This window comes from Hyperoodon ampullatus (genome assembly GCF_949752795.1).
Source record: "Hyperoodon ampullatus genome assembly, chromosome: 18".
In the NCBI taxonomy this organism is placed as follows: Eukaryota; Metazoa; Chordata; class Mammalia; order Artiodactyla; family Ziphiidae; genus Hyperoodon; species Hyperoodon ampullatus.
The window spans coordinates 18,118,766-18,145,678 of record NC_136931.1 but is presented as its reverse complement, the minus strand read 5'-3'; the positions used below and the strand labels follow the sequence as shown (position 1 = coordinate 18,145,678).

The 26,913-nt window shown below is 47.3% G+C and overlaps 4 protein-coding genes across 6 annotated transcripts in view; 2 read left to right on the top strand and 2 right to left on the bottom strand.

The window, feature by feature from the left end:
• Positions 1–265: 265 nt before the first annotated feature.
• HAS3 (hyaluronan synthase 3) lies at positions 266–9,304 on the top strand (the record flags this gene model as incomplete). 2 transcript variants are annotated; one of them, XM_079724368.1, is made up of 3 exons in its annotated part: positions 266–912; positions 4,172–4,273; positions 9,211–9,304. In XM_079724368.1, exons 1-3 carry the CDS (start codon positions 277–279, stop codon positions 9,301–9,303), a joined length of 831 nt encoding a protein of 276 aa, XP_079580494.1. In that variant the 5' UTR covers positions 266–276. The 2 variants fall into 2 exon arrangements, with proteins under 2 accessions (XP_079580494.1, XP_079580493.1); XM_079724367.1 differs by lacking the exon at positions 9,211–9,304 and adding an exon at positions 5,088–6,011.
• CHTF8 (chromosome transmission fidelity factor 8) lies at positions 8,328–20,849 on the bottom strand. 2 transcript variants are annotated; one of them, XM_079724369.1, is made up of 6 exons: positions 20,759–20,841; positions 16,008–16,243; positions 12,317–12,374; positions 11,932–12,049; positions 11,191–11,544; positions 8,328–8,803 (listed from the first exon to the last, which is right to left on the bottom strand). In XM_079724369.1, exons 2-5 carry the CDS (start codon positions 16,120–16,122, stop codon positions 11,320–11,322), a joined length of 516 nt encoding a protein of 171 aa, XP_079580495.1. In that variant the 5' UTR covers positions 16,123–16,243; positions 20,759–20,841; the 3' UTR covers positions 8,328–8,803; positions 11,191–11,319. The 2 variants fall into 2 exon arrangements, 1 of the variants encoding a protein (XP_079580495.1); XR_013811407.1 differs by lacking the exons at positions 8,328–8,803; positions 11,932–12,049 and having other exon boundaries at positions 11,443–11,544; positions 16,008–16,246; positions 20,759–20,849.
• On the bottom strand, positions 9,670–11,323 carry DERPC (DERPC proline and glycine rich nuclear protein; the record flags this gene model as incomplete). The annotated part of the gene is made up of 1 exon (XM_079724366.1): positions 9,670–11,323. The coding sequence occupies one exon, from the start codon at positions 11,321–11,323 to the stop codon at positions 9,701–9,703; it is 1,623 nt and encodes a 540-aa protein (XP_079580492.1). The 3' UTR covers positions 9,670–9,700.
• Positions 20,764–26,913, top strand: part of UTP4 (UTP4 small subunit processome component) — a gene marked incomplete at its 5' end in the record, with an annotated part of 34,366 nt that continues 28,216 nt past the window's right edge. The window contains 4 exon segments of the mRNA XM_079724365.1: positions 20,764–20,895; positions 20,898–20,944; positions 22,281–22,392; positions 25,220–25,411. Coding sequence (XP_079580491.1) covers positions 20,764–20,895; positions 20,898–20,944; positions 22,281–22,392; positions 25,220–25,411 — 483 coding nt within the window.

The window sequence follows — 26,913 nt, the reverse complement described above, 5'->3', positions numbered from 1 at the left end:
AAAGCTAGGAAGTTAGTGCTGCAACCCACATTTTACAGATGAATTAACTAAGGGGTAGAACACAGTCACACAGATAGTGTCAGAGCTGGGATTTGAACCCCAGTAGTCTGGCTTCTGAGTCTACAGACAGTCTTAGTCATGCTCAATAAATGGTAATTGTTTTTATTAGTGGGTCATTTTCCCGGTTCTGGGCCAGGCCCAGAGAAAATGCCCCCACTGCCATTGACCAGGGATGCTGCCTCCGCCTGACCCACATCTCCCACCTTCTCCCACCAGATGCCGGTGCAGCTGACAACAGCCCTGCGTGTGGTGGGCACCAGCCTGTTTGCCCTGGCAGTGCTGGGTGGCATCCTGGCAGCTTATGTGACAGGCTACCAGTTCATCCACACAGAAAAACACTACCTGTCCTTTGGGCTGTACGGTGCCATCCTGGGTCTGCACCTGCTCATCCAGAGCCTGTTTGCCTTCCTGGAGCACCGGCGCATGCGGCGGGCAGGCCGGCCACTGAAGCTGCCCTCCCCGCTGCGGCGCTCTGTGGCACTCTGCATTGCTGCATACCAGGAGGACCCCGACTACTTGCGCAAGTGCCTGCGCTCAGCCCAGCGCATCGCTTTCCCCGACCTCAAGGTGGTCATGGTGGTGGATGGCAATCGCCAGGAGGATACCTACATGCTGGACATCTTCCATGAGGTGCTAGGTGGCACCGAGCAAGCCGGCTTCTTTGTGTGGCGCAGCAACTTCCATGAGGCAGGTGAGGGCGAGACGGAGACCAGCCTTCAGGAGGGCATGGACCGTGTGCGCAACGTGGTGCGGGCCAGCACCTTCTCATGCATCATGCAGAAGTGGGGAGGCAAGCGAGAGGTCATGTACACAGCCTTCAAGGCCCTTGGTGATTCAGTGGACTACATCCAGGTAAGCGTGCCTCCCTAGGTGTATGTGGACATGTGGATGTGTCCAGCCAGGCAGGCATACTCTCTCCTGGGGACTTTTAGGTCCAGTCTAGGTCCTTTGTGTTGTGCACATTCCTCCTCTGCACTTAAGAAGGCAGTAGGCACCATGGTTCTTAACAGCAGTCCTGGGGTCAAAAAGACCTGGGAGGGAATCCTGGTTCTGCTGTTACTTAGCTCTGTGACTCTGGGCAGGTCTATGGATTGGTATCCCAATAATAGCAAACAAGTGTAAAGTGTATAGCATTTACTTTATACCAGACACTGTTGTAGGCACTTCATACATTTTAGTTCTTTTAATCCTCATAATACTCCTAGGAGATAGGTACTATTATTATTTCTACTTACAGAAACTGAGCCTGAAGCACAGAGAGGCTAAGTAACTTGCCTAATGTCACATGGCAGTAAGGTGCAGAGCCAGGATTTGAGCCCCGGCAGTCTGTCCTTGTCTGCTGTGCAGTACTGCCTCGATACTGGCAACATGGGGATGAGCCTCTTCATAAAGAAGTGTGGGGAAGAGCAAAACAAAAATCAGGCTGCAAAGCACTCAAATAGTTTTAGTTATGGGCTAAAAAGTCCAACTCTTTCCAGTGTCAAGTTCTTATCTGTGAGGTGGAGGGACATGCGCGAGTCCTCCCCCAGCCCGATTCTGCAGCCGTCTTGGCAGGGCCAGGACCCTGAACAGACCCTGCCTAGCTTCCAGCCAAAGCAGGCATTGACACCAGCCTGGAAATTTTATTATGCTGACAAGGTTAACATTGCTCCAATTTTCTTTTTCTTTTCCTTTTTTTAATTAATTTTATTTTTGGCTGTGTTGGGTCTTCATTGTGGTGCACGGGCTTCTCATTGCGGTGGCTTCTCTTGTTGAGGAGCGTGGGCTCTAGGCGCGCGGGCTTCAGTAGTTGTGGCACTCAGGCTCAGTAGTTGTGGCTCCCGGGCTCTAGAGCGCAGGCTCAGTAGTTGTGGCTCACGGGCTTAGTTGCTCCGCGGCATGTGGGATCTTCCCAGACCAGGGCTCGAACCCACGTCTCCTGCATTGGCAGGTGGACTCTTAACCACTGAACCACCAGGGAAGTCCCCTGCTCCAATTTTCAAATAACAGAACCTAGAGAAAACTGATGAAAGGTCATGCATTTCAGTACCAAGTAGAAACTGACACCCAGGACCCCAGATTTCTGGTCCAGCATCCACTGTCCACTCCTCTGTTCCTGCCCTTCTCTATCACTTGAATGGATAGCGGCTGCTGCGGTAGCCCACCTACGTGCCAGCAGTCTTGCTGACAGCATGTTGCATACTCCAATATTCAAATTTTCTATACTGTACCCACCTAAAATTAGCTTGCCACAGATTTTTTGTTTTTGGCTGTTTAGAAAGTTGCAAGGAGAGTTGGCATATTTGTCTTTTTCTGTCTTCTTAGGCCCAAGGACCTCCTCAGCCTTGGAGAGGGAGGGATGTGAGACAGTTCTTGATTCTGCAGTTCACCTAGGGTCAAGGGGCCTTTGAGACTTGCCTGGGGACTCAGAAGATTTAGAAAAAGCCCTTGAGCCCTGACACGTGCTCAAGCCGTCGTGACTCTGTCATCTACTCCGTTGAAGCACAGGATCCCCCCAAACCTGCTCTACCACACCTCTTCCTTTCCTCTGTGCTCTGGTGGATCAGCAGATAGGCTCAGACACCTGAGCCAGCCTTTCTCTTGACGGCTCTGGGCTCACTGCTTGGGGCAGCCCTGGGTGCCAGTCATTGAACACTCTGGGTTTCTGCCTGTCTTCATGAGCCCTGCTGAAGGTGTCTTTCCCTCTTTGGGAGATAACCCTGCTCCAGCCAGTGGGGAAACTCAGGCAGCCAAGAGCTCTAACTTTCCTAACCTTGCTCAGCTGGAAAGACCTCCCTGGTTGAGGGAAGCCAAGCAGCGTGAGGAATGAGATAGGGTCATGGCAGGAAGTAGTCTTGAGACCAGCAGCCCTGGGAAGCTTGGCCTGTAAGCTGAGGGGGCTCTGGGAGTCTGGCCTGAGGCTCCCTGGGGCCTTCCCAGTCTGGGCCAGGATTGTAAGGATGTGTCATTGTGCAGGTAGGAGGGAGTGGCTGTGATGACTCTGCCTGGTTCCCCCTCTGCCTTCTGCTGCTTGTCTATGGGCACTGAGTCTTCCAACGTGGAGAGAGAAAGCATAGGGTTGGAGTGTAGAGGGCGGCCCCCTTCCTGAAGGCTAATGGACTCTCAGCAACTTTAGTAAAAGGATTTTAGGCTTTTGCAGAACGGGGTTTGGGCTTATCTGTGGATACTGTTCTTTGCTCTGTCAGGGGTCAGGAAACCAATTCCTCTACTCAGTGGTTATCTGGGCTTTTTGTATCATCTCAATTTTCTAGAAAACAGAGAAGGAGTCAGCCACCAGAGTAAGTGTTTGTAGTCCAGGTTCAACTAATAACAATAACAGGCCACCTGTTAGAAATAAACCAGGAGTCTCCCTAGGAAAGGCGGGCAGGTGGGCAGGATTTGATCCAGGTCCTGATTGGAGGTAGCTGGTGCCAGCTTCCAGGACCATCCAGAGTAGAATCTACGTGAGAGCAGCCCTTGGCCATGCTGTGCCCTGATCTGGGAGACTTGGCCAACAGAACACAGAAGGCCTGGCAGCCTCATTAGAGGTCCTGTGACTGGGCTAAATACACCCTCCACTTAGGCTGGTTGTCTAAGAGACCAGAGACTGAAACAGGGAAGACCCTGTTCTTAATAATCCTATGAGCAAGCTTTCGGCAGTAGCCTCTGGCAGGAGCCATTTCTTGGCCTTCTGAGAAATGTCTGCTGGCCCTGGTCTAGCCACAATGCTTGTCATCTGATTTCAATGACTTTTTGAAGAGAAATACTATTTTGAAGAGAAATAATATTTTGAGAAATATTTTAAGACCACTTCTGAGGAGCCTGGCTCTGTAAGGGGCTAAAGATTTCTCCAGTGCTAAGCACTTCTCCCTTTCTGGGCCCAGCACTGAAAGTCTCCTGGAGATCTCTCTCTCCGTCTAGTTGCTATCAGGCCTGGTACCTGAACTCGTTTTCTTACTTTCCTTTGTTATTCATTTCACCCCTTCTATTTGGCATAGATTTCTCTGCTAGTGGCTTGAAGTGTATCATGTGAAAGGTAGGGGTGTGTGTGTGTGTGTGTGTGTGGGTGTGGGTGTGTGTGTGTGTTTTAGACCTGAGGTCAAAATGGACTGATAGTGCATTCCCTCTGCAGGTGTGTGACTCTGACACTGTGCTGGATCCAGCCTGCACAATTGAAATGCTTCGAGTCCTGGAGGAGGACCCCCAAGTAGGAGGAGTCGGGGGAGATGTCCAAGTAAGAAGTAACCAAGGATTCCTGGGGGAGGGGGGGTCTGAATTCTTTCTGCTTCTTAATCTAATTGGATATGCTTGGGAAATGGGCATCTGACTTCCTAGTGTTTTGGAGGGGTGTTTCCTCTTTGACAGTTTTCAGTGGTATCAAAGGGCTCATCTGCTACCCAACCCCCTTCCTGTTCTTTTAAGTGGGGAGAAATCACTTAACAGGTATATAGAGAGCCTATGCTGCTGGGAGGGGCACAGTGTTCTGAGGCCATCCATCCTGGAGGGGGCTTCCTTTTTGGCCGATGGTGCACCAAGCAACTCCGAAGTTAGACCCCTGAAAACCCTTGCTCTTAGGGACGTTGCACTGAAGAGCTCTGGGCAGTATGGTACAAATAAAGGGTCAGGTCTTCTTCCAAGGGTACTGCTGGCAACATACCATGTCTTCCCAAGAAGCTTTCCAACTGCAGAAAGGGTCAGGATGGGTGGCTGGGGTGTCTGCTTCTTTCTCAAGCCTTTCTCTTGGCCACCACCACAGGCTGCCTCCTGAGATTGAAGGTGGCTTTGACTCCTAGAGCAACTTCATTGGGACAGTCGGTGCAGATGACACAGAGGAGAGGTGGGGCTGGTGCTGGGGAGAGTGACTGGGTGTGGTTGCCTCCTCTGAGCCTCTGGTTTCCCAGCTCTGGCTGGGCGAGGACTCATGGCCAGGAACTGGAGCAATGGGCTCCAGAACTTGGGGTGTAGGGAGGCCTCGTGGTCTCTGGTGTCTGTCTCATGGGGCTCATGTCCTCAGGCAAGGAGGCCCAGCATCTCTGGTTCCCTTGCAGATCCTCAACAAGTACGATTCATGGATCTCCTTCCTGAGCAGTGTGCGGTACTGGATGGCCTTCAATGTGGAGCGGGCTTGCCAGTCCTACTTTGGCTGTGTGCAGTGCATTAGCGGGCCCTTGGGCATGTACCGTAACAGCCTCCTTCAGCAATTCTTGGAGGACTGGTACCATCAGAAGTTCCTAGGCAGCAAGTGCAGCTTTGGGGATGACCGGCACCTCACCAACCGAGTCCTGAGTCTCGGCTACAGGACTAAGTATACAGCTCGCTCTAAATGCCTCACAGAGACCCCCACCAAGTACCTCCGGTGGCTTAACCAGCAGACCCGCTGGAGCAAGTCTTACTTCCGCGAGTGGCTCTACAACTCTCTGTGGTTCCACAAGCACCACCTCTGGATGACCTACGAATCAGTGGTCACGGGTTTCTTCCCCTTCTTCCTTATCGCCACAGTCATACAGCTTTTCTACCGTGGCCGCATCTGGAACATTCTTCTCTTCCTGCTGACAGTGCAGCTGGTGGGCATTATCAAGGCTACATACGCCTGCTTCCTTCGGGGCAATGCAGAGATGATCTTCATGTCACTCTACTCGCTTCTCTATATGTCCAGCCTCCTGCCAGCCAAGATCTTTGCCATTGCTACCATCAACAAGTCTGGCTGGGGTACCTCTGGTCGAAAAACCATTGTGGTGAACTTCATTGGCCTCATCCCTGTGTCCATCTGGGTGGCAGTCCTCCTTGGGGGGCTGGCCTACACAGCCTACTGCCAGGATCTGTTCAGTGAGACGGAGCTAGCCTTCCTTGTCTCTGGGGCCATCCTGTATGGCTGCTACTGGGTGGCCCTCCTCATGTTGTATCTGGCCATCATTGCCCGGCGATGCGGGAAGAAGCCAGAGCAGTATAGCTTAGCTTTTGCTGAGGTGTGACGTGGCCCTCAAGCAGAGTGGGAAAAGTGCAATGGGTAAGGGAGGGAAGGGGAATGGAGAAGATGGGGTGGGAGGGAGGAGGGAGTGTTTTAGTTTTTTAATGGTCCAAAGGACAAATGTGAAGTGCAAAGAATGGTGACTGTAGTATGGCCTGGGCCAGCTCTGCTTAGAGGAGGCAAGTCCAGCTCAGGGTGATGGAGGAGGCATGTATGTTTTCAGGCCGCCTGTCTGCTTGCCTCTGTGCACACAGTGGCCTCTGGGCAAGATTCCACTTCCTCCCCTGAGATCCAGAGGGAACTCAGAAGTGTGCTAAACCAAACAATAAGTTCCATTCAGTGGCAGCTTCTGATGGGTGAGTAAGCAAGGAGGGCCCGTGGGAAGCGGTTCTCTTAGACCACCTGAACAAAATCAGAGGTGGTGGGAGAATTTCTGAGATCTGGGCCAGCTAGTAACGTGTCCCCGCCTCGATCTAGTTATCAATGCAATAAGATTGTGCCTGAAATACAAGGCCCAGAAGCTTAATCTTTGGGCATCAGAAAACAGGGTCCAGGAATGGTGCTTTCTTATGTGAAGTACTGCATTCCACATCTCAATATCCCAAGGATGAGCCAAACTAGCAGGGAGTTAGCACTGGACTGGTTTTAAGTGGGAAGTGTGTGTATATATATGTTAAAAAAGAAAGTTTGCCAGGAGGAACAAACGGTGGTGGTGGTGCTAAAGGCCATAGCTCAAGGCTCTATGGAGGCCTTGAGCTGAATGTATTCTACCTGGAAATTGCCCAGATATCTAGATTGTCTTGTCTGTGATCTCTGCTGAGGAAGTAAAATGTTTTCGTCATCTACCAGGAAGATTAAACCCCAACATGCTCAGAAAGGAAGTGAGGGCTTGGGTATTTCAACCTGTATACTCCTGAATTCCGCTCTCAAATTCAGCTCTGACTGAGTCTAAGACAGCCTCCTCACTTCGCTTCACTTCACTTCACAGTGATAGTCAACCTGTTCCACCCTCCTCCTCATCGGGTAAGTTTTTCAAGGTGGCAAGTGACACAGAGCCTGGACTCTCACGGGCCCCTCTGCAATAGGCAAGCCTGCCCTCAGCACATGGGGAAAAACTATTGGGAGCCTCTGACCACACTGGCTACAGTCTTGGAAATGCCTGGACAGATTCCTTGGCAGCTGAGCAGTGCCCATGACGTTCAGGCTACGGTTGTTGACAATCACCTCTAATGGAAAGCTTTTCAGTGTTCCCTAAGGGAACCCTCCATCCAAGCTGGTCATCGTTGAGACTGTCCATTCTCCTCAGTGGCTTCTCCAGGGAATCCTTACAGCCAAGTTGTGGATAGTCACTACTGCATTTGCTTGCTTCTGTCCAGAAACCAAACTAGGAGATGGAATTGGTATCTAAATCCTAAGGTTCTTCTCTTCTCTCACGCCTCTCGAGGCTGTTTGATTTCCCTCTTTTTTGGAGGGGGAGTGAGGGAAGGCCATTTTCTACAGATTTGCAATCCACAGACTGTTCTGAGCTCTTGGGTTTGAAAACTGGGATACTGACTAAGCCTTTGACTTAGAGGTTGCTTGCTCAAGCGTGCTTTCTCACCAAACATCCACTCTCAGAGGGGCCTGCTGAGCCCTCAGAACCAGCACTAAGGTGGACAGTAGTCGAAAGGGCAAGCCTCTAGTGTGCCCAGGTGCTTCCTACGAAGGAACAAAGTGTGCTCTGAGCCAGACTGGCAAACCCTGGTGCTTCATCTCCCATGAACTCAGGGGTTTTCCAGCTGCAGCGAACACTGCTGCATCACACAGACCTTGAGTTTGTAAGAAGACGACTGCTGGCTGACATCAGGCCTAATCCGTGAAGGCTGGGAAGAGGTGGCAGGCATTTGCTGAAGGCAGTTATTCCAGGTTCTTGCGTGTTGTTGCTGGCCAAGAAGTAAACTATTTTGAGCACTACAATGGAAGAAATCTGGTCAGCCAACTGCAGAGCTCAGACTTCACTAAGGGCTTGTTTTTCTTCAGCTTTTACTTGAAGGTTAATGTAGGATGGACTCCCAGATGGAGAACTCTTGGCTGTCCTACCATCAGCTCTGCCTTGCTCTGTGACAATCAACTTTCTCCAGATCAAGAGAGTAGGCAGGTACAAGTAGTGGGCCCACAACGTTTGACCTCAACTGGTTTTTCTAAGTTATTTTGTACATTTTTCAGCAGCGAAACCAAACTGGGTCTTCAGCTTTATTCCCGTTTCTTGTAAGGGAAGAGCCTTTATACAATTGGACACATTTTGGGTTTTCCTCAATGAGAATTTTAATCCTCTTTTGTATTATTTCTAAAATAATTTGTAAACATATTTATTTTTACTTTTTTTTTTTTTTTTTTTTACTTTCAGGTCAAATTTTTTATACTGCACTTATTTGTCAAAATAAAGATTCTCACATAATGCTGGTACCTCTGAGCTCCTCCCTCCCTCTTTGTACTTAACAAAAGCTAGCTCTTTATTCCAGTTTCAAGATTGGTACTTGAGGAAGAACTAGTTTTGCCAAGGAAATTCCAGTGGAACTCACTCAGGAGCAGGTAAGTTGTCACAGCTGCCTCTGGACCTGGGGAATACAGTAGGTCTACCTTGCTAACTGCACACCTATGGTGGCTTAATTTTTTATTGTAGAGAGTGGACGGGGTCTTTGGTGAAATTACGAGCCAGTGAGTGAGCCCTAGTTAACCAGCTAAGGCTAAAAACCAAAGCTTGCTTCCTCCTTGAAAATGTCATTATCTGGAAGGTAATGTAGGACTGTGGCCAAGCTGAAACAAAGAAAAGCAGTGGGTAAACTTCCTTCCCTGTGGAACAGGTAATAAAAAGGGAGTGAAATCAATAGCCCTCTCGTCCCATTTATTAAAGAAACAGTAAGAAAAGGTACAATGCAGGAAAACACCAACCATCCTTTCACATCAGGCTGAACGAAGCACAGTGATTTCTCCCCTTCATTCCCCCCACCCCCACCCCAATTCCCATAACCCCATCCACATCAGTTTAATTTTGAGGTTCTCTGATTGGGAGTACCAGTGGAGAGGGAGCGGGATGAGCAGTGGAGCCTTGATCCTGGCCTCCTCTAAGTAAGTCCCAGGAGAAGGGAGCTGCAGGCCTGGTCAGGCCAGCAGAAATTTGGTGGCTCTCTGAAGTGGTTGCACTTCCCTGTTCTGTGTTCCAGCCCCCAGGGGAAGGTATGGCAGTAGAGAGTGACCAGGTCAGTGCTGCTGAAGCATGGTCTGCTCACCAATGCAACGTTTCTAGACAGCAGTGAGCTGATTCTCCAGTGGTGAGCAGGGGACCGCATATGAATTGGAACCTGCAGGCCAATGTATCCCTGAGGAAAAGTCCACAAGAACAATTCAAGAAACTAGTAAGAAACAAGGGGCAGAAAGCTGTGGGACAAAAGCACAGCAGGCTTCTGGAAGGCTGGAGATTCCTTCTCGCAAGGCGGGATCATTCCCACCTGCCAGAGTCCATGTCCCACAGATAACATTTCACCTTCAGTCAGTCAAGAAAGACGCAGAGGGGGGAAAAAGGCTCATTTGAACTTGAGCCTGAACTATGTACTTCAGACTGTAGCTCCATATCTACCCTTTCACCTAAAACACAGCCCCTGCCCAGAACCACAGTGCCTGGAAACCAAGGTGGTCCTGGAGAGAAAATGGTGTTTAAGGGGGTAACATTCCATTTGGGTACATTGCAGCCATTGGACCCCCTGGTCTGGGGAAAGCAGCTGGGTTTGTGCCAGGGAGGCTCCCCACTCTAGGAAATGGGACCAAAGTCTTGCTTACAGGGCCATTCATCCTTGGAAAGGAAGCTGGGTTTAGACCCAGGGTCCCAGTTGGCCTTGCAAAAGGACCTGGGTTGATACCCACAGGGCCTGCTGGCGAAGAGCCTAGGGGCCCAGGAGCTGACCTGGGGAAAGTAACCTGACCAGGGCCTAATGGGCCAGTAGACCTTGGGAAGGTAGCTGGACTTGGGCCCTGTAAACCAGTGGCCCTTGGAAAGTTAGCTGGGTTGGAGCCTAGTGGCCCAGAGGCTCTTGGGAAAATTGCCGGACTAGAGCCCTGGAGGCCAGCAGACCTCTGGAAGCTAACGGGGTTTGAAGCCAATGTGTTAGAAGACTGAGAGAAAGCAGCTGGGTTCAATCCCCCTGAACCTGTCCCCCTTGGAAAAGGATTAGCATTTACTCCCATGGGGCCAGCGGGCCTTGAAAAATGAGCTGAATTAGGGCCAATGGGGCCAGGAGCCCTTGACATGGGAGATGGATTTGGCCCTGGAAGGCCAATTCCCCGAGAGCCAGGACCCGAGTTTGGGCCTATGGGGCCAGGTATTCTGGCCATGGAAGATGGGCTTGTGCCCATGTTTCCAGAAGACTGTGAGAAAGCAGCTGAATTTGCTCCTAAAAGACCTGCTGCTCTTAGAATGGGTGCAAGATCTAGGCTTTGAGGTCCAGCCATTCTTAAGTTAAGACCAGATCCTGTGCCCAAGAGGCCACCTGCTCTGGTGTCCAAATTAGGGCTTGGAGCCAGGCCACCTGCCCTTGGGTTAGGCCCAAGGCCTGGGCCCAGGCCACTTGACCTTGGGTTGGGCCCAAGGCCAGGGCCTGGAAACATACCTGACCTCGGGGCAGGGTTTGTACCTACAAAGCCTGATCTCAGACTGGGACTTGGTCCGGGGCCCAGGCCAACGGGCCTAGGATTGGGAGGACCATTCCCAGAAGTTAACAGGACACCTGCTCTCAGGTTGGGTCCAGATCCAGGGCCCATGGGGCCACCACTTCTGGGGTCAGGACCTGATCCCAGAAGACCACCTGGCCTTGGGTTGGACATAGGACCTGGCCCTGGGAGACCCCCTAACCTTGGGTTAGACAGAGGCCCTGGGCCTGGAAGAGCCCCTGCTCTAGGATTTAGAGCTGACCCTGGGCTTGGACCCAAGAGACCACCCGGCCTTGGGAAAGAAACTGCACCTGTGCCAGTGGGATTCATCCCTCTTGGAAAAGAAGCCATGCCTGGGTCACGAGCACCAGCAGGGAAAGGTGCTGGATTTGAAGCCAGTGAGCCTGATGAAGTTGGAAAAGGAGACGGGTTCCTTGGAAACGGAGCCAAATTTCCACCAAGAGAGCCGGTTGCCATAAGGAAGGGATCTGAGTTCATACCTAGAGGATGGCCTGTGTTTAAAGCAGGACCCCCTTGTGGTCCCAGGGAACTGTCCATCCGTCCTCGAGGTGGCAGCGGAGCACGAGTCCAAGGAGTTGGCCGCTCTCTAGGGAAAATCCGGGGTTCTTTCATACTTTCTTGGGGACGTTGGTGATAATGGGCTTGGGACGAGTTTTGAAAAGGATCTTGTTTTTGATGAGTGCTGTTACCAGGTACTGGGTGCCACTCCTGCAGCCAAGATCATCACAATCCTGCTCCCCGGGAGTGTGTTTAACAAGGACGGCAAAAGGTTTCTCCAGGTGGATGATTTTCCCATACAGGATATGATGCCCCACGATCAGCACAGGGATTCCCTTTGGCGGAACAAGAATGAGATGCCTGAGGTTCAGGGCAAGGTCGTAACATTCAGGTGCCTTCTAGAGATGCTCTTGGGAGGCAATGCTGGCACCTCCACTCGCTCAACCACTGTTGAGAAGCCACAAAGGACAACCCACCCTCATATCCTTTTTACTCTTTCTAGCCCCAAGTAAGAGAATTTCTACTTTTAGAACTGTGACCTTTCCAGATTCCCCAAAGCTAAATTTCCCTGCTACTGCAGAGGTGGGGGGAGAACAAGCAATGGCTTAGCTAGACCTTGAATAACAAACCTGAGGGCAGTCCTCACTCTGGGTCCTGGGAGCACCACCTTGGTGTAGCTTGCTTTCCTGAAGCATTAGGCAGGGAAAGAAAAGTCCCCTCACCTCAGTGGTGTAATGTAGGTCTCCCAGGAGGTTTCCAGCTAATCCAGTGCTGTAGCGAGCCTCGATCTCCCCCTGTAGCTCCATCAGCACCCATTCTGCCAGGCCTCCAGCCCCAGCACTGCAAGCAAAGGGCTGGCGGTTACAATATTTTGGAGGGGTGAAGGATGAATAATAGTGTCCTACACCACCATTCAAGGCCCAAGAGATCTCTTTGCTGAGCACGAATTCTTGAGAAACTGGGCAGTGCTAGACACTGAACTAGAAATTGAAATGCAAGGATTTGTGCAAGATGCACCTAAGGACCCCAATTCTTCCAGGGAAATTTCAAACCTATATAGCCCTAATCATTCAAGCTAAATTTAAAAAAGTCTCAAAAGGTACTCACCTGGAAATAATGATCTGCACCATGAGCTTCCCGTCTTTAAAAAGCAACTGAAAATAAGCTGTAGACGAAAAAAAAATTTATTTAGAATAACAATAGCTAACATTTGTCACTTAGTATGTGCTAGGCACTTTTCTAAGTTTCAATAATTTCAATCCCCTAACAACTCTATAACCTGTAAAAATTTTAAACTGATAATTGTACATATAAAATTGCTTCAGATCACCAAGGGTCAACTACAGTGTGGAAAGTTAATAGGTATCACAACTGTGTTCAAGGTCGCATAGCTACTAGTCTACGAGCCAGGATCTGAACCCAACACATACACTGCAGAGCCCACACTCTTGGCCAGTATGCTAACTTGCCTTTCTCAAGGATATTATATTTTCCATTCTGCATGGTTCTAAAAAACTAAGGAATTCTTTTAGATTTTACTTTTTCCTTCGGTGATGACATAAGCTTCATGTCTGCCACTTTGGTTATCATATATTTCAAGGTTCAAATGATCTCTTTTAACTAAAAGCCAAGAGAATGGAAAAGGTCTTCCAGACAACTTTAGTGAACGGTAAGCTGATTTCTTTTTTTTTTTTTTTTTTCTTTTTTTATTAGTTTCTGCTTTATAACAAAGTGAATCAGTCAAGGTAAGCTGATTTCTGATGTGATTCTCATCAAACACTTTGCCCATCTTTCATCATTTAGACACTAAGGATACCCTGACGCTTAATCTACTTTCGTTTTATACAATGGCACCACCTGGTGGCAAGTTTGCGGCACTCTACAAGAATGAGTTAAAATGGGACATTTTTGCCTGAAACAACTGGCTTCTTGTACTTTGTCTTCCTGAGAAGGATAGATTAATGGGGAGATTGAGGGATGGGGGATCTAAACTATAGCTTCTGTACAAATCTTTCCAATGAATAGATGGAGCCTAGTGGAAGGTTATCAGATCAGTGTTTACCAACTGTAGAACAGCAAGTTAATAGGAATTATAATTGTGCTCACGATTAGCAATCACCTGCTTAAAGTTAAACAGGTTTCCTTACTGACATGTTAATCTTTGTTTTGGATCTCCAGTGAAAAGTATATTCACAGCAGCCCTGTAAGACAGCGGAACCTCTTACTCTTGAGCACCAAACACATTTTGGAAACATGAGGTTGGTCAATCACTGGACTTCAAATTCAAATATAAAGAGCAGCTAATATTTATTCAATTTTTACTATGAATCAGATGCTGTGCATATATATCATGGGTGGTATCTCATTCAACCACTCTGAGATAGGGACTTATCCGTATTTTGCAGATAAAGTTACTGAGGGATACATTTGCTTTATGTGGTACCACACAGCTAGCAGGTGGAAGAGCCAACACAAGAACCTAGGTCATCCAACTTTACACTCATAATCAATACCCTCTCAAAGGAGAAACCCAAGTGAGAATAAAAAGGCATGAAGGCATCAGGCAGGCACTGCGTACATGCATTCAGCAAGAGCTGAATCAAGAAGTCATGTTTGAATAAGCCAGACCTGCTGTAGCAGTACCAGGTGTGGTACCACTTGACAACAGGTAATACACTGGCTCAGGACAGCAAAGGTCTTCTGACAGATAAGACGGCCCCACCTCCGCCATCAACAGAACAATCAAAAGCACTTTTAATATTCTTTCAAGGTTTCTTGAAGGAGAGACTAATAATTTAAAATTAGAAGGCCTAAATTCAGGTTCCAGCCTGTAAGTGTGGAACTCTTTCAGTGTCATCATACACAAGTCACTTAATGACCGTGGGGCTAAAACCTGGATTGTGTGACTCATTTAACTATCATGAAGACCAAATAAAACATATGTGGAGGGCTTCCCTGATGGCGCAGTGGTTAAGAATCCGCCTGCCAATGCAGGGGACACGGGGTCGAGCCCTCATCTGGGAAGATCCCACATGCCATAGAGCAACTAAGCCTGGGCGCCATAACTACTGAGCCTGCGCTCTAGAGCCCGCGAGCCACAACTACTGAAGCCCACACGCCACAACTACTGAAGCCAGCGCACCTAGAGCCCGTGCTCTGCAACAAAGAAGCCCACACGCCACAACTACTGAAGCCAGCGCACCTAGAGCCCGTGCTCTGCAACAAAGAAGCCCACGCACCACAACGAAGAGTAGCCCCCACTCGCTGCAACTAGAGAAAGCCCGCGCAGCAACGAAGACCTGACGCAGCCAATAAATAAATTTTTTAAAAATGTGGAAATGCTTTAGAGACTAACATATAGCTAATTTTTTAAAGAATGGGATAAATAAATCAACATTTCCACACTATAATTGTGAGTAAAATTCAGAGAATGGTAGGTACATTTTAGCCATGAATCAAAAAAGGCTCAATAATTGAAACTGAAGTTGTGAAGTTTCTAAAGGTTAATAAATGCATATAGATTGAGAAAGAGTTCTTGTAAATAAGCTTTTGATGACTGATAAAACAGTATATTTTCCTTGATAAGTGTAAAATACAGGTGGTTTCACAGAAGCAATAGGGTGTTCACACAGATACAAATTTTAGGAAAATCATGGCAGGGAAGGAGATTAATCTTTAAGACCTCTGACCACGTGTTTGAGATAGGAATGTGCAGACTGTTTAGGTAAAGGGGATGTAGAAATATTTTCAGTGCGTTCCCCATTTCCTCAACAGTCTCCTATCAGAACAGGAATTCAAGACAGTAGCCTAAAGGGAATTCCCTGGTGGTCCAGTGGTTGGTACTCAGCGCTTTCACTGCCGTGGGCCTGGGTACAATCCCTGGTCACGGAACTAAGATACCGCCAGCTGCGTGGCGCGGCCAAAAAACAAAAACAAAATAACAGAAAAAACGGTGGCCTAAGTGAATAAAGGAAAACAGATGCCTGGTAGCTGGGTCAGAGTAGCTGCACCTCCCTACTTGTCGCCATGCTTCAATTAGCACACACAGCTCTCTATCCACTTATGTAGGAAGCCCTGCCTGAGTACACCCATTGATACTGGCAGACATCTAGCAATTCTTGTAAAAATAAGAATTCTGTGGCCTAAAAACTTGTGCTAAACCTAATGAGATGCCAGAGATGTGAATACAAATTAAGTTCACACCCAGCTTACAAGACTCTAGCTCACAGGAACCTGTGGACTGATGTGGCTATATTTATGTACACGAGGGTGTATTTACCAAGTTAGTAAGTGATGTAGGGGAAGGCATCCCTTTTGTGAATTTTAAAGTTCTACTTTAGCACCTTAAAATATCCCATTGGCTGAATCAGATTCTTCTTCTTCTTGCTCCTTGCTCTAGGCAACTACTCTCAAGAGTAGGTATGTATACCTGAGTACGTCACTGATAACACACCTGATGGAGGTGACAGGGAATATGTATTTCACTTAGTGTGGAGATGACTAAAAAAGATAATGAGGGGCTTCCCTGGTGGCGCAGTGGTTGGGAGCCTGCCTGCTAATGCGGGGGGCACGGGTTTGAGCCCTGGTCTGGGAGGATCCCACATGCCGCGGAGCAACTGGGCCTGTGAGCCACAACTACTGAGCCTGCGCGTCTGGAGCCTGTGCTCCGCAACAAGAGAGGCCGCGATAGTGAGAGGCCCGCGCACCTCGATGAAGAGTGGCCCCCGCTTGCCACAACTAGAGAAAGCCCCCCCACAGAAACGAAGACCCAACACAGCAAAAATAAATAAACTCCTACCCCAACATCTTCTTTTTTTTTTTTTTTTTTTTTTTTTGCGGTACGCGGGGCTCTCACTGCCGTGGCCTCTCCCGTTGCGGAGCACGGGTTCTGGACACACAGGCTCAGCGACCATGGCTCACAGGCCCAGCCGCTCCGCAGCATGTGGGATCTTCCCGGACCGGGGCATGAACCCGTGTCCCCTGCATCAGCAGGCGGACTCCCAACCACTGCGCCACCAGGGAAGCCCCCAACATCTTCTTTAAAAAAAAAAAAAAAGATAAATGAGAACATGCAGCCCAATCTGTCCTCATCCCCTTGAAAGCAGGCAGAAAAAGTTAGTAGGAAAACAAGGAGGCGAAGAAGTATAATACAAGTCAATCCTATTAGTAATAACACGTAACATTATAATGAAAACTTTCCGTATAACAAAGATTTCTAAGTCTTCAGTCTCAACTCATTCCAACATTTAAAAATAAGCAGAGCAATTTCTAAGTGCTTGTTCTAAGGTATTGCTTGTGTAGAAACTGCAGCTTTATCAAGAGCAACATCTGAAGGCACGGTCTCATGAATGCACCATATCAAATGATGACACTAAAAGGAGTCACTGGAAGAGATGCCCAGCACCTCACTCTCAACAGCCTTGAGTTTAATCCCAGATTTAGCTAGGACCAACTAACTGGTCTTTGTTGAAGAATAATAATTCCAAGTTCCTGTACAGCCAGGAAGAACTGATGCCACTTTTCAAAAAGATGTTTAAATTCAATATATTTCAGAGTGGAGTCTCACAGGCCACAACTACAGTACAGACTTGGAGACTTGGAGATAGGAAGGTGTGGAAAAAACCATCCAAACACCTTTCCCCTGCAATGTATTATTTTGACTCCCTACCCCTCCCCTTATAAAAGGGGGAAATGTTTTACTACTCAATTTTTGGGGCCTTTACGTAGCTAAACAAACTAAACACATAAGTTCTATACTCCTAACTTAGTCAAATGACTTTAGCTATGTAAACGAAACTTTTTAAACACTCTGTATGTTTTAACTATTTTTTTCCCTTAAAGAAAAAAAATGCCTTTGTGGGGGGCTTCAAGATTTCTAGAAATATTAAGATATTTCTAGAAATATCTGAGGTTGCCCCAGATCATCCCCGGTCTTGAGACCTCGAGTTACTTTGGAGATCCTGAGTAAAGTCAAGACACTGTTGTTTCTCAAGACAGTGGTCCAGATGACTTCAAGACCCCTGAACAAACCACAGAACAGCAAAGAAACCCACATTCTCAGAATCAACCAAGACTCACATTGGGAACCCTAATCAACTCAAAAGGTCTGAAATCAGACCAAATCTGGGATACATCTTATTTAACTGTCATTTTGAAAGTCATTAAAAACCTGAAAAATCAAAGTGCCACCACAATTTCTTAATTAGGAAGAAAAGTTCAGGCAGAGCATTATCTTTGTAATACAAAAAGCTTCATTTCTCACACAGCTAAACCTTTTTTTTTTTTTTTTTTTTTTGTGGTACGCGGGCCTCTCACTGTTGTGGCCTCTCCCGTTGCGGAGCACAGGCTCCGGATACGCAGGCTCAGCGGCCATGGCTCACGGGCCCAGCCGCTCCGCGGCATGTGGGATCTTCCCAGACCGGGGCACGAACCCGTGTCCCCTGCACCGGCAGGCGGACTCTCAACCACTGCGCCACCAGGGAAGCCCTAGCTAAACCTTTTTGAACATTTATCTGGATTCTCTCTTTTCATCTTGAAAACAATCCTATGATACAGGTACTATCACTCCCATTTTACAGTGAGGAAACAGGCTTAGAGAAGCTAAAGTAACTGGTGGAACAGCTAGTAAGTGGTAGACGGGGAATGTGAATTCTAACTCCTCCACAATCCGGCCGGTCCTGCAGTCCTCTCACACAGCCCCTTCTCATGCAGGACATCAGTACAAGAACTTGCTTTACAAACATTAGCCTTTCTCATAACATCTCCCACAAGATGGCAAATAAACCACCTATGAAGATGTTGTATCTCGCCACCAAAGTAACTATGACATGTTGGGCAGGCAGCTCAAAACAAATGAGCCTGCTTTTCATCATATCCAACTGACGAGATTTAGGTTTCTGAAATCCCTAGAGATGTACTCAAGGTTACCTCCAGGATTCAAAACTACAGCCTAAACCTGTTTCCTGCCTGCGTAAGGCAAAATAAGTCAAAAGAACAGAGCACATTCTTTGTCACTGATTTATCTAATCTCCTACAAAATTTCTTATCCATTGGTTTCGGAGTTGTTAAGTTGTTAATATTAATAAGGTCTTACAGAGAACATCATGAGCAATGATCCTCATGATGGTAACTGCCCCCAAAATAAAATGTAGCAGAAGAAAGCATGGTATGTATCGTATTAAACAGAATATGCAGCTTTCACTGAAACAGGGACTTTGACTCAATGGTTTAACCTAACTATACATAATTAAATTTTATGACAGCTAAACAATGTTTAGCTGTAATACACTGGCCCTTTCATCTTTTCTTTTTTTGTTGCTTTTTAAACGGAATAAAGGCTTTAACTTTACAATTCTTAATTTTAAAAAATTCATTTTTATTTAAAAAAATTAAATACATGACACAAAATGTTTGCAAATTGCTGGGCCAACAATTAGCATTTAGTGAGTTCTTATTCGGTCCCAGAAACTCTTTGTGTTTAGGAATTCAGTGAGAACTGAATCAGACCTAGATTCTGATTCTGCCATTTATCTAGCCTGCATATGACAGGGGGTAATTTAATCTCATGTTGCAGTTTCTCCACCAATAAACTGAGCATAAAAGAGAACCCATCTCAAAGGGTGGCTGTGAGCATTAAATGAAGTTTTGAATGTAAAGTCCTCAGCACAGTGCCTAACAGGGTAAACCTTTAGGGTCAAGCTATTGATTACCTAGAGGAACATGGCATTTTCTTAGTACATGTCCAATAGAATGACTTTATACTACTCTGTGTACTTATTTTAATGTTTATAGTGGACTAAAACATCCTATAAAAGCAGCATGTTATCAGAATAAAATCAAGCTTACACAATGGGAGAACAATTCAAATATGGCAGTCAGGGTTCACCAAACTGCTTCAGGGATTAAGTTCTGGAACGTTTTTTACCTCTAAGCATGATAACTATTTCTCTGTGTGTCTTTCCATTAAATGAACAATTCAGGAACTTTTATATACAACTCAATACATTATTTTTATTAGCAGTGTTGTGATTTTGTGACTGATGGGGAGAGTCTAAGTTTCAAAGGGCATATCTTGTCTCTTGACAGGCTTATGTTATGTCATTAAGTGCTAAAATCCAGTTTCTAAATGAGAAGCTTGCTCTCCTCCAAAAAGGGGCCATGGAGAGTAGGTGGAACTGAATGCTTCCAAACTTTTCATTAGTGAAGAGTGGGTTCAAAAACGTGTGTGGACACTATGCATACATGTGGTACTTTCCCATCACATTTTAAGATTCCCATGATGGAGGGAATCAATTACTGGTATTTGTAGACAATGAGTAGAAAAGATGGCTTCAGTCGATCTGAGTTATTCCAGTTTTCTCCATCTTCTGCTACTCTGCGGCCCCTTCTACCCTTCCTCCTCCTACTGCTGTGACACCCTATCTTCCCCAAAGCCCCTTCCTTTATAGCTCTACTTGAGGTCTCCCTCTGTACTGGATTCCCCTCCCACCAGCCCCATCTTCTCCACCCTCTCCCCGACCCCCTCCCCTCCCTTCAATTTCAGCTACAAACACTTCCTATTTCTAGCCCCGCCCACTTTCTGGGACTTCTCCATCCGCTTCCCCTCTCCCCCCCCCCGCCACAAATTACCCCCAGACTATCTCTAGGACCGCTTTCCAAGCTGTTTAACCCTTTCTCCTACCTCCCAAGGAAACTACTCTTTAAACTGCCTTCCTCCACCTCCCAACCCCCGGAATACTCTTTCCAAACCGTTCATCCTCCTCCCAAAGATTAGTCTTTAAACGTTACTCCTCTACCACCCTCATTTTCCAAATCGTTCCCTATTTCCCCCCCCTCAATTCTTAAGTACTTCTCTCCTCCAGGACCCGACTCCACCCCACTCTTCTCTCGTCTCTCACTCCGCCCACAAATGAAGCTGGATCACTCTCCAGACTGTCTCTTCCTTCCAACCACCCTCCCAATTACCGCTCCCAGCAGCCTCTCCCCCACGACTTAAAATGTCCCCTCGAAAGAACCTCACAGTCCCCCGCTAAGTCCCCTTTCTGATGTTCCCGCTACTTCCTGGGTTCCAGTTCTACCCCACTCTCGCAAGCACCCCGTGCTGGGTTCCCTCCCCACCCAGGGAAGAACCCCTTTCCGCACATACCTCGAGGTTCCGGCCCGCGCCGCCCCCTTCTCCGTCCTCCGCCCGCGCTCGGCCACTCTTTCCGCCCTTCTCCCGCTCCGCCCTGCTCGCTCCCTTCCTTCCCTCCGCCTTCCGACTCCACATTGCTCCCTTCTCCACAATTCCCGGCCCTCCTACCAGGGGGCCCCTCTGGGTCGCCCCCCACCTCTGCACGGCCCTCCCCGCTCCCCTCCCCCTTCCCGGCTTCCCCTCCCCCGCCCGCCGCTCCCCAACTCCCCGCCCCTCGGCTCGCCATTCTTCTTCTCGAGCCGCGTGCCCCGCCCGGCCCCAGCTCCCTAGCTTCCCGCTCCCTCGCACCCTCGCCCCCATTCCCGGCTCGGCCCTCGCTCCCCGCGGCCTCCCGCGCTCCCTGCCCGCGGCCTGACCTGCAATGGCGGCCGCCGAGCGCGGCGCCGCGCGGCCAACGGGCGACAACCGAACCTCCCGCCGCCGTCGCCGCCGCCGCGAGCACTGCCTGCGCACTTCCGGCCTTGCGGAGCGAGCACTTCCGGGGCAGAGCACGCGAGCGCGCGCGCACGTGGGGCCGGGGCGGAGAGAGGCGAGCGCGGAGAGTGGCTAGCCCATCCGCTGGTGAGTTGGGGAAGGGGCGTGGGGAGCGGGGATGGGACGGGGTGGGGGCAGTTCGAGCGGGTGAGGTCTGCTACAGGTCGGCGCCCGGCGGAGCTCGCCGATTCTCTTGTGCCGAGGCCGGTGGGGGCTACTCCAGAGATCCCCGGAGAGGGAAGGGGCGGTGGAGCCCTCGCGCGCGCCTTGGACGCATTCTTAGCCCGGCCCGGCCGAACGCGCCTGCTCTGCAGGCGCGTTCCTCACCTTGAAAGGAGACGAGTAAGGGGCGACCCAGAGCAGAGTGCGTATATTGGCGGCGACGTTGCGGCAGGTAGAGGGAGTAGTTGACAGATGCCGACCAGTCCTGTCGTTCCTCCCCTTGAGACACTCTCGGTTCTTCCTGCCCCATCAGCCCCACCGTCAGTACCGTAGTTCAGTGTGTGATTTGCAAACTTAGCATGCAGTAGAGATAGAGGTGTTTGCCAAAATGCAGATTGCTAGCCCTACCCCCGCCCCAAAAGATTGGAATTCTGGAACTGTGGAATAGGACCCGGAATCCTGCATTTTTTAAAACCATTTTTCGAGGTGATTTTGATACAGGAGTTCTGCGGACCTGACTTTGAGATACTCCTTTAGACTATCCACATTTCTTGCTTCTTTAGAGTGGTCGTGGTATTTATCCTCCTCTTCACCACCCCCACCCCCAGAAACCTCACACACAAAATACAAAGGAGACCTTAGTTCTGCCTCTAATACATCCGGTCAGCTCCATGTGACTCCGTTCAAGTGCGCACTCCCAGTTAGAGAATGAGGTTATATTCAGTCTTCTGCTCTAAGATCACGTTTTAAATTCTCACCCCTCTTTTTCTGTACCACTTCCTTCAGGCAGTTGTCAGGATTGCTGGCAGTCTGGGTGATGCTGTATGTGTTGATCTTTTAATTTTGTTGCTGAAGAATCCTGAGCTTCTGGAGACTGTTTGATAGATTCTTTATGGGCCATGAAAGCATCATTAGTTGGAAATTTAGAAATGAACCTCCGTCGGACTTCCCTGGCGGAACAGTGGTTAAGAAGCGGCACTTCCAATGCAGGGGGCTCGGGTTCCATCCCTGGTTGGGGAACTAAGACCCCACATTCTGCCCGGCGCGGCCCCCTACAAAAAAAAAAAGTGAAAAAAAATAGAAATGAACCTCGATGAGATATAGTTGGAGTCTTCCACCTAGAATAGTGGTAATAAGAAACATGAGGTGTGACATACTGCTGTTTAACAATGATTCTTTTCTTACCCCCCTAGGAATGGGTGAATTTAAGGTCCATCGAGTACGTTTCTTTAATTATGTTCCATCAGGGATCCGCTGTGTGGCTTACAATAACCAGTCAAACAGATTGGCTGTCTCACGAACAGATGGCACTGTGGAAATTTATAATTTGTCAGCAAACTACTTTCAGGAGAAAGTAAGTCATTTGGGAGCCTGATTTGGTGTTTTTTTTTTGTTTTTTTGTTTTTTTGTTTTTTTTTGCGGTATGTGGGCCTCTCACTGTTGCGGCCTCTCCCGTTGCGGAGCACAGGCTCCGGACGCACAGGCCCAGCGGCCATGGCTCACAGGCCCAGCTGCTCCGCGGCATGTGGGATCTTCCCGGACCGGGGCACGAACCCGTTTCCCCTGCATCAGCAGGCGGACTCTCAACCACCGCGCCACCAGGGAAGCCCTTGGTGTTTTTGATGTTAATTTTTTTCTGAAGTTCAATTCTGCCAAATCTATGTTTTTTGTATTCAAAGAGATCAAAAGAAAGTAACTGTCCCCCACTCTCTCCGGAGTTGTTTAGAACCACATAACAAATATGCAACCTCTTGTCTGAACAATGCGCTTAGAGTTTTGATCTGTGTGATGCTGGTTAGAAAGATCCTACCTAGGAATTGTGGTGCCCACTGTCATTTGGAAACTAAGGTTTGCTAGATCTGTTGGGCACAATAAGAAGGGAAATTGTCAAGACCATTGCTTCATATCAGTCTCTGCACCATTGTAACTTTGGTAAAGTGGCATTTCCTGCTATAAGTGTCAGTACCCATTTCATTGTCAATTCAGAAAAAATGATGAGACATTTTAATATCAAACATTTTGGTGATGTGATATCAGGAAGATGGATTCCTAAGTTCATCTGTCTGAGAGAAGGTAGATTTATATGCCTTATATTTGGGAATAAAGATTTTAAATTAGGTAAAGTACCGTTTGGGTGTATGCAAAGGGCTGTTACAGCAGCATATTTTTCAAAGGCAGTGATTACTGATTTCAAGTGCAACAAAATAATTCAGTTCACATTTACTGAGTGCCTTACATGCCCTAGGCACCATGATATAGATGAATAGAAGGAAAAATGAATGAATGCAGTGCCCAGCAGCTTAGTACTTGGAATTTAGGCACTCTGTAAATGTTTCTAAATGACTGAGTGGCAAGTATTAGGCATTAAGATGAATGTCAGAGGCCCTACCTTCAAGGAGTTCAAAATCCAGTGGGGGAAAGACGAGTATACAGTTTCCAAACAGTGTGGCAAATTTTATGATAGACCTAAGCAGAGGCATAGAATCTTAGTGGAGAGGTGCCTTCTCTGATGAGGTGGGTTTAGGATTCCTGGAAAGAGATGACTTACTGAGCTGATCCCTGAAGCTCTAATAGGAGTTAAGAAATTGCTGGGGGCTTCCCTGGTGGCGCAGTGGTTGAGAGTCCACCTGCCGATGCAGGGGATACGGGTTCGTGCCCCCGTCTGGGAAGATCCCACATGCCGCGGAGAGGCTGGGCCCGTGAGCCATGGCCGCTGGGCCTGTGCGTCCGGAGCCTGTGCTCCGCAATGGGGGAGGCCACAACAGTGAGAGGCCCGCATACAGCAAAAAAAAAAAAAAAGAAAAGAAATTGCTGGTTACCACAAATGAGTCACATTCCATAGAATGAAAAACGTGCTGTGGTACATGCTTGTTGCATCCTGTGATTTTTCTTGTCATTTATGATAATTGTAATTTTATAATAGTTCATATATATTTGTTTAATGTCTTCTTCCTTGCTGAACTTCAAATTTTATGAAAACAAGGACCTTGTCAGTGATATTCATGGCTGTATTCCCAACATTTAGCAAGTGCCTAGTACAAAGACACTGCTTAGTTAATACATGTTGAATGAATAAGTCAACTGGTCTTTACCTAGTACCTCTTATTTTCCTCTCCCATTTGTTTTCTTTTTTTGAACAATTAATTCAGTCTAGTCTTCCACTTTCTCCATGTTCCCTTCCCTTCTATTGAAGATTGCTTAGCTCTGGTGATCACTCTCAGAACAAGAAAACATTGTGTCTCTGAGAGTGAAGAGTAGTGCCTAGGAGTAAGGAGACCCACATTGTCTTCATGTCATTGACTTTGGCCCTTTGGGCAAGCCATTTAATTAATGAATATTTTGCCTTTTCAAGTTCTGATAGGAAAAATTATACCTCCTCATTCCCTTTTTTATCAAGCAGATATAAGAATAAAATTCCTAAAAAAAAAAAAAAAAAGAATAAAATTCCTGGGCTTCCCTGGTGGCGCAGTGGTTGAGAGTCCGCCTGCCGATGCAGGGGACATGGGTTCATGCCCCGGTCCGGGAAGATCCCACATGCCGCGGAGCGGCTGGGCCCGTGAGCCATGGCCGCTGAGCCTGCGTGTCCGGAACCTGTGCTCCGCAATGGGAGAGGCCAGAGCAGTGAGAAGCCCGCGTACTGCAAAAAAAAAAAAAAAAAAAAAGAATAAAATTCCTTGATAGTATGAATGCTTTTTGAGTGCTAAGAAAACACTTAGAAATCTGAGACTTGAATGAAAAGCTGGAGTGAGCTGCCTTTGTTTATTTTAATTTTTTACACAGCTTTTAATTGGTGAAATTGACACAATAAGCAACATGTATTCAAGGTGTATGTATTGGTAACTTTTGACATGTGTACACCTTTTGAAATTATCAATCAAGGTAATTGCGATGATTTTTAAAAATTAGATACATCAGATACAAACTGGATTGTCCGAAACTTTATTGTCTGAAAAGGTTTTGCAGAACAAGTCCTAGTAAAAGAAACAAAACCAATTGTATAAGTAACTAAAACGTGAACCTGAAAAAAATGAAAATAGCAGTAACATGATCTTCAGATAGTGTAAAACCCACACTAGTTATTTCTAGAGAGGCATTTTGATTTTCACCTTTTTGCGTGTAACCACTCAGTGCTAGTAGCTGATGAATTCGTGGTGGGTTGAAAAGTTATGGTGTTTCTGTAGTTTTTCCCAGGTCATGAGTCTCGGGCTACAGAAGCTCTGTGCTGGGCAAATGGACAGCGACTGTTTAGTGCTGGACTCAATGGAGAGATTATTGAGTATGATTTGCAGGCGTTAAACATCAAGTATGCTATGGATGCCTTTGGAGGACCCATTTGGAGCATGGCTGCCAGCCCCAATGGCTCTCAACTTTTGGTCAGTAAGCAACTATTGGTAATTCAAACCAAGATTTCTCTTGTGCCCACTTAAACTTGCTTCCCTATGTTCATAGGAAGGTGAAATTGTATTATAGCATGTAGCAACTCCAGTCTGAGCTGGATTCCAGCAACCAAGCAAGCAATTGTATTTGGATTCCAATACGAGATACAAGATTGGGGTTCTTATTGGGGATTTAAAAATCTCTTGTCCTTTGGCACTCTTTCTGCTGCTCCTTTGGACCTCGTTGATTCATTTATGAAACCAGAGGTTTCAGTTTGGTTCAGCATTTCCCAAACTGTGTTCTTTGGAATTGGGAGATGTAGACACTGTTTTTTGTTTTGTTGTACCTTGTGTTTTACGATAAATTTTGTTTCAGAAATACGGCGTACTAAATCCTCCTGTAGATTCACGACACAAGTTAGTATATCAAAACTTCTGATAGGTCCTTCTACAAGTCAACTTGTGGGACCATGTTTTTCCAGTGTTTCTCAAAAAAATTTTGAGCACAGACTTAAGACTTACCCCCCGAGAGGGCAGACAGCAGGAGCGAGAAGAACTACAACCTGCAGCCTGTGGAACAAAAACCACATTCACAGAAAGAGGCAAGATGAAAAGGCAGAGGGCTATGTCCCAGATGAAGGAACAAGATAAAACCCGAGAAAAACAACTAAATGAAGTGGAGATAGGCAACCTTCCAGAAAAAGAATTCAGAATAATGATAGTGAGGATGATCCAGGACCTCGGAAAAAGAATGGAGGCAAAGATCGAGAAGATGGAAGAAATGTTTAACAAAGACCTAGAAGAATTAAAGAACAAACAGAGATGAACAATACAATAACTGAAATGAAAACTACACTAGAAGGAATCAATAGCAGAATAACTGAGGCAGAAGAACGGATAAGTGACCTGGAAGACAGAATGGTGGAATTCACTGCTGCGGAACAGAATAAAGAAAAAAGAATGAAAAGAAATGAAGACAGCCTAAGAGACCTCTGGGACAACATTAAACGCAAAAACATTCGCATTATAGGGGTCCCAGAAGGAGAAGAGAGAGAGAAAGGACCAGAGAAAATATTTGAAGAGATTATAGTCAAAAACTTCCCTAACATGGGAAAGGAAATACCCAAGTCCAGGAAGCGCAGAGAGTCCCATACAGGATAAACCGAAGGAGAAACACGCTGAGACACATAGTAATTAAATTTGCCAAAATTAAAGACAAAGAAAAATTATTAAAAGCAGCAAGGGAAAAACGATAAATAACATACAAGGGAACATTAAGGTTAACAGCTGATTTCTCAGCAGAAACTCTACAAGCCAGAAGGGAGTGGCATGATATACTTAAAGTTATGAAAGGGAAGAACCTACAAGCAAGATTACTCTACCTGGCAAGGATCTCAATCAGATTCAATGGAGAAACCAAAAACTTTACAGACAAGCAAAAGCTAAGAAAATTCAGCACCACCAAACCAGCTCTACAACAAATGCTAAAGGAACTTCTC

Coding starts and splice junctions, on each gene's coding strand:
- CHTF8 (XM_079724369.1), bottom strand. CDS start 16,122: ATGGTCGCTGAGCCTGTGTGTCCAGAACCCGTGCTCCGCAACGGGAGA. Junction 12,375..16,007: donor AAAAAAAAGAAGATGTTGGG/GTAGGAGTTTAT, acceptor TTTCGTCTACAG/CTTATTTTCAGTTGCTTTTT. Junction 11,545..11,931: donor ACCTACATTACACCACTGAG/GTGAGGGGACTT, acceptor GTTCCGCCAAAG/GGAATCCCTGTGCTGATCGT.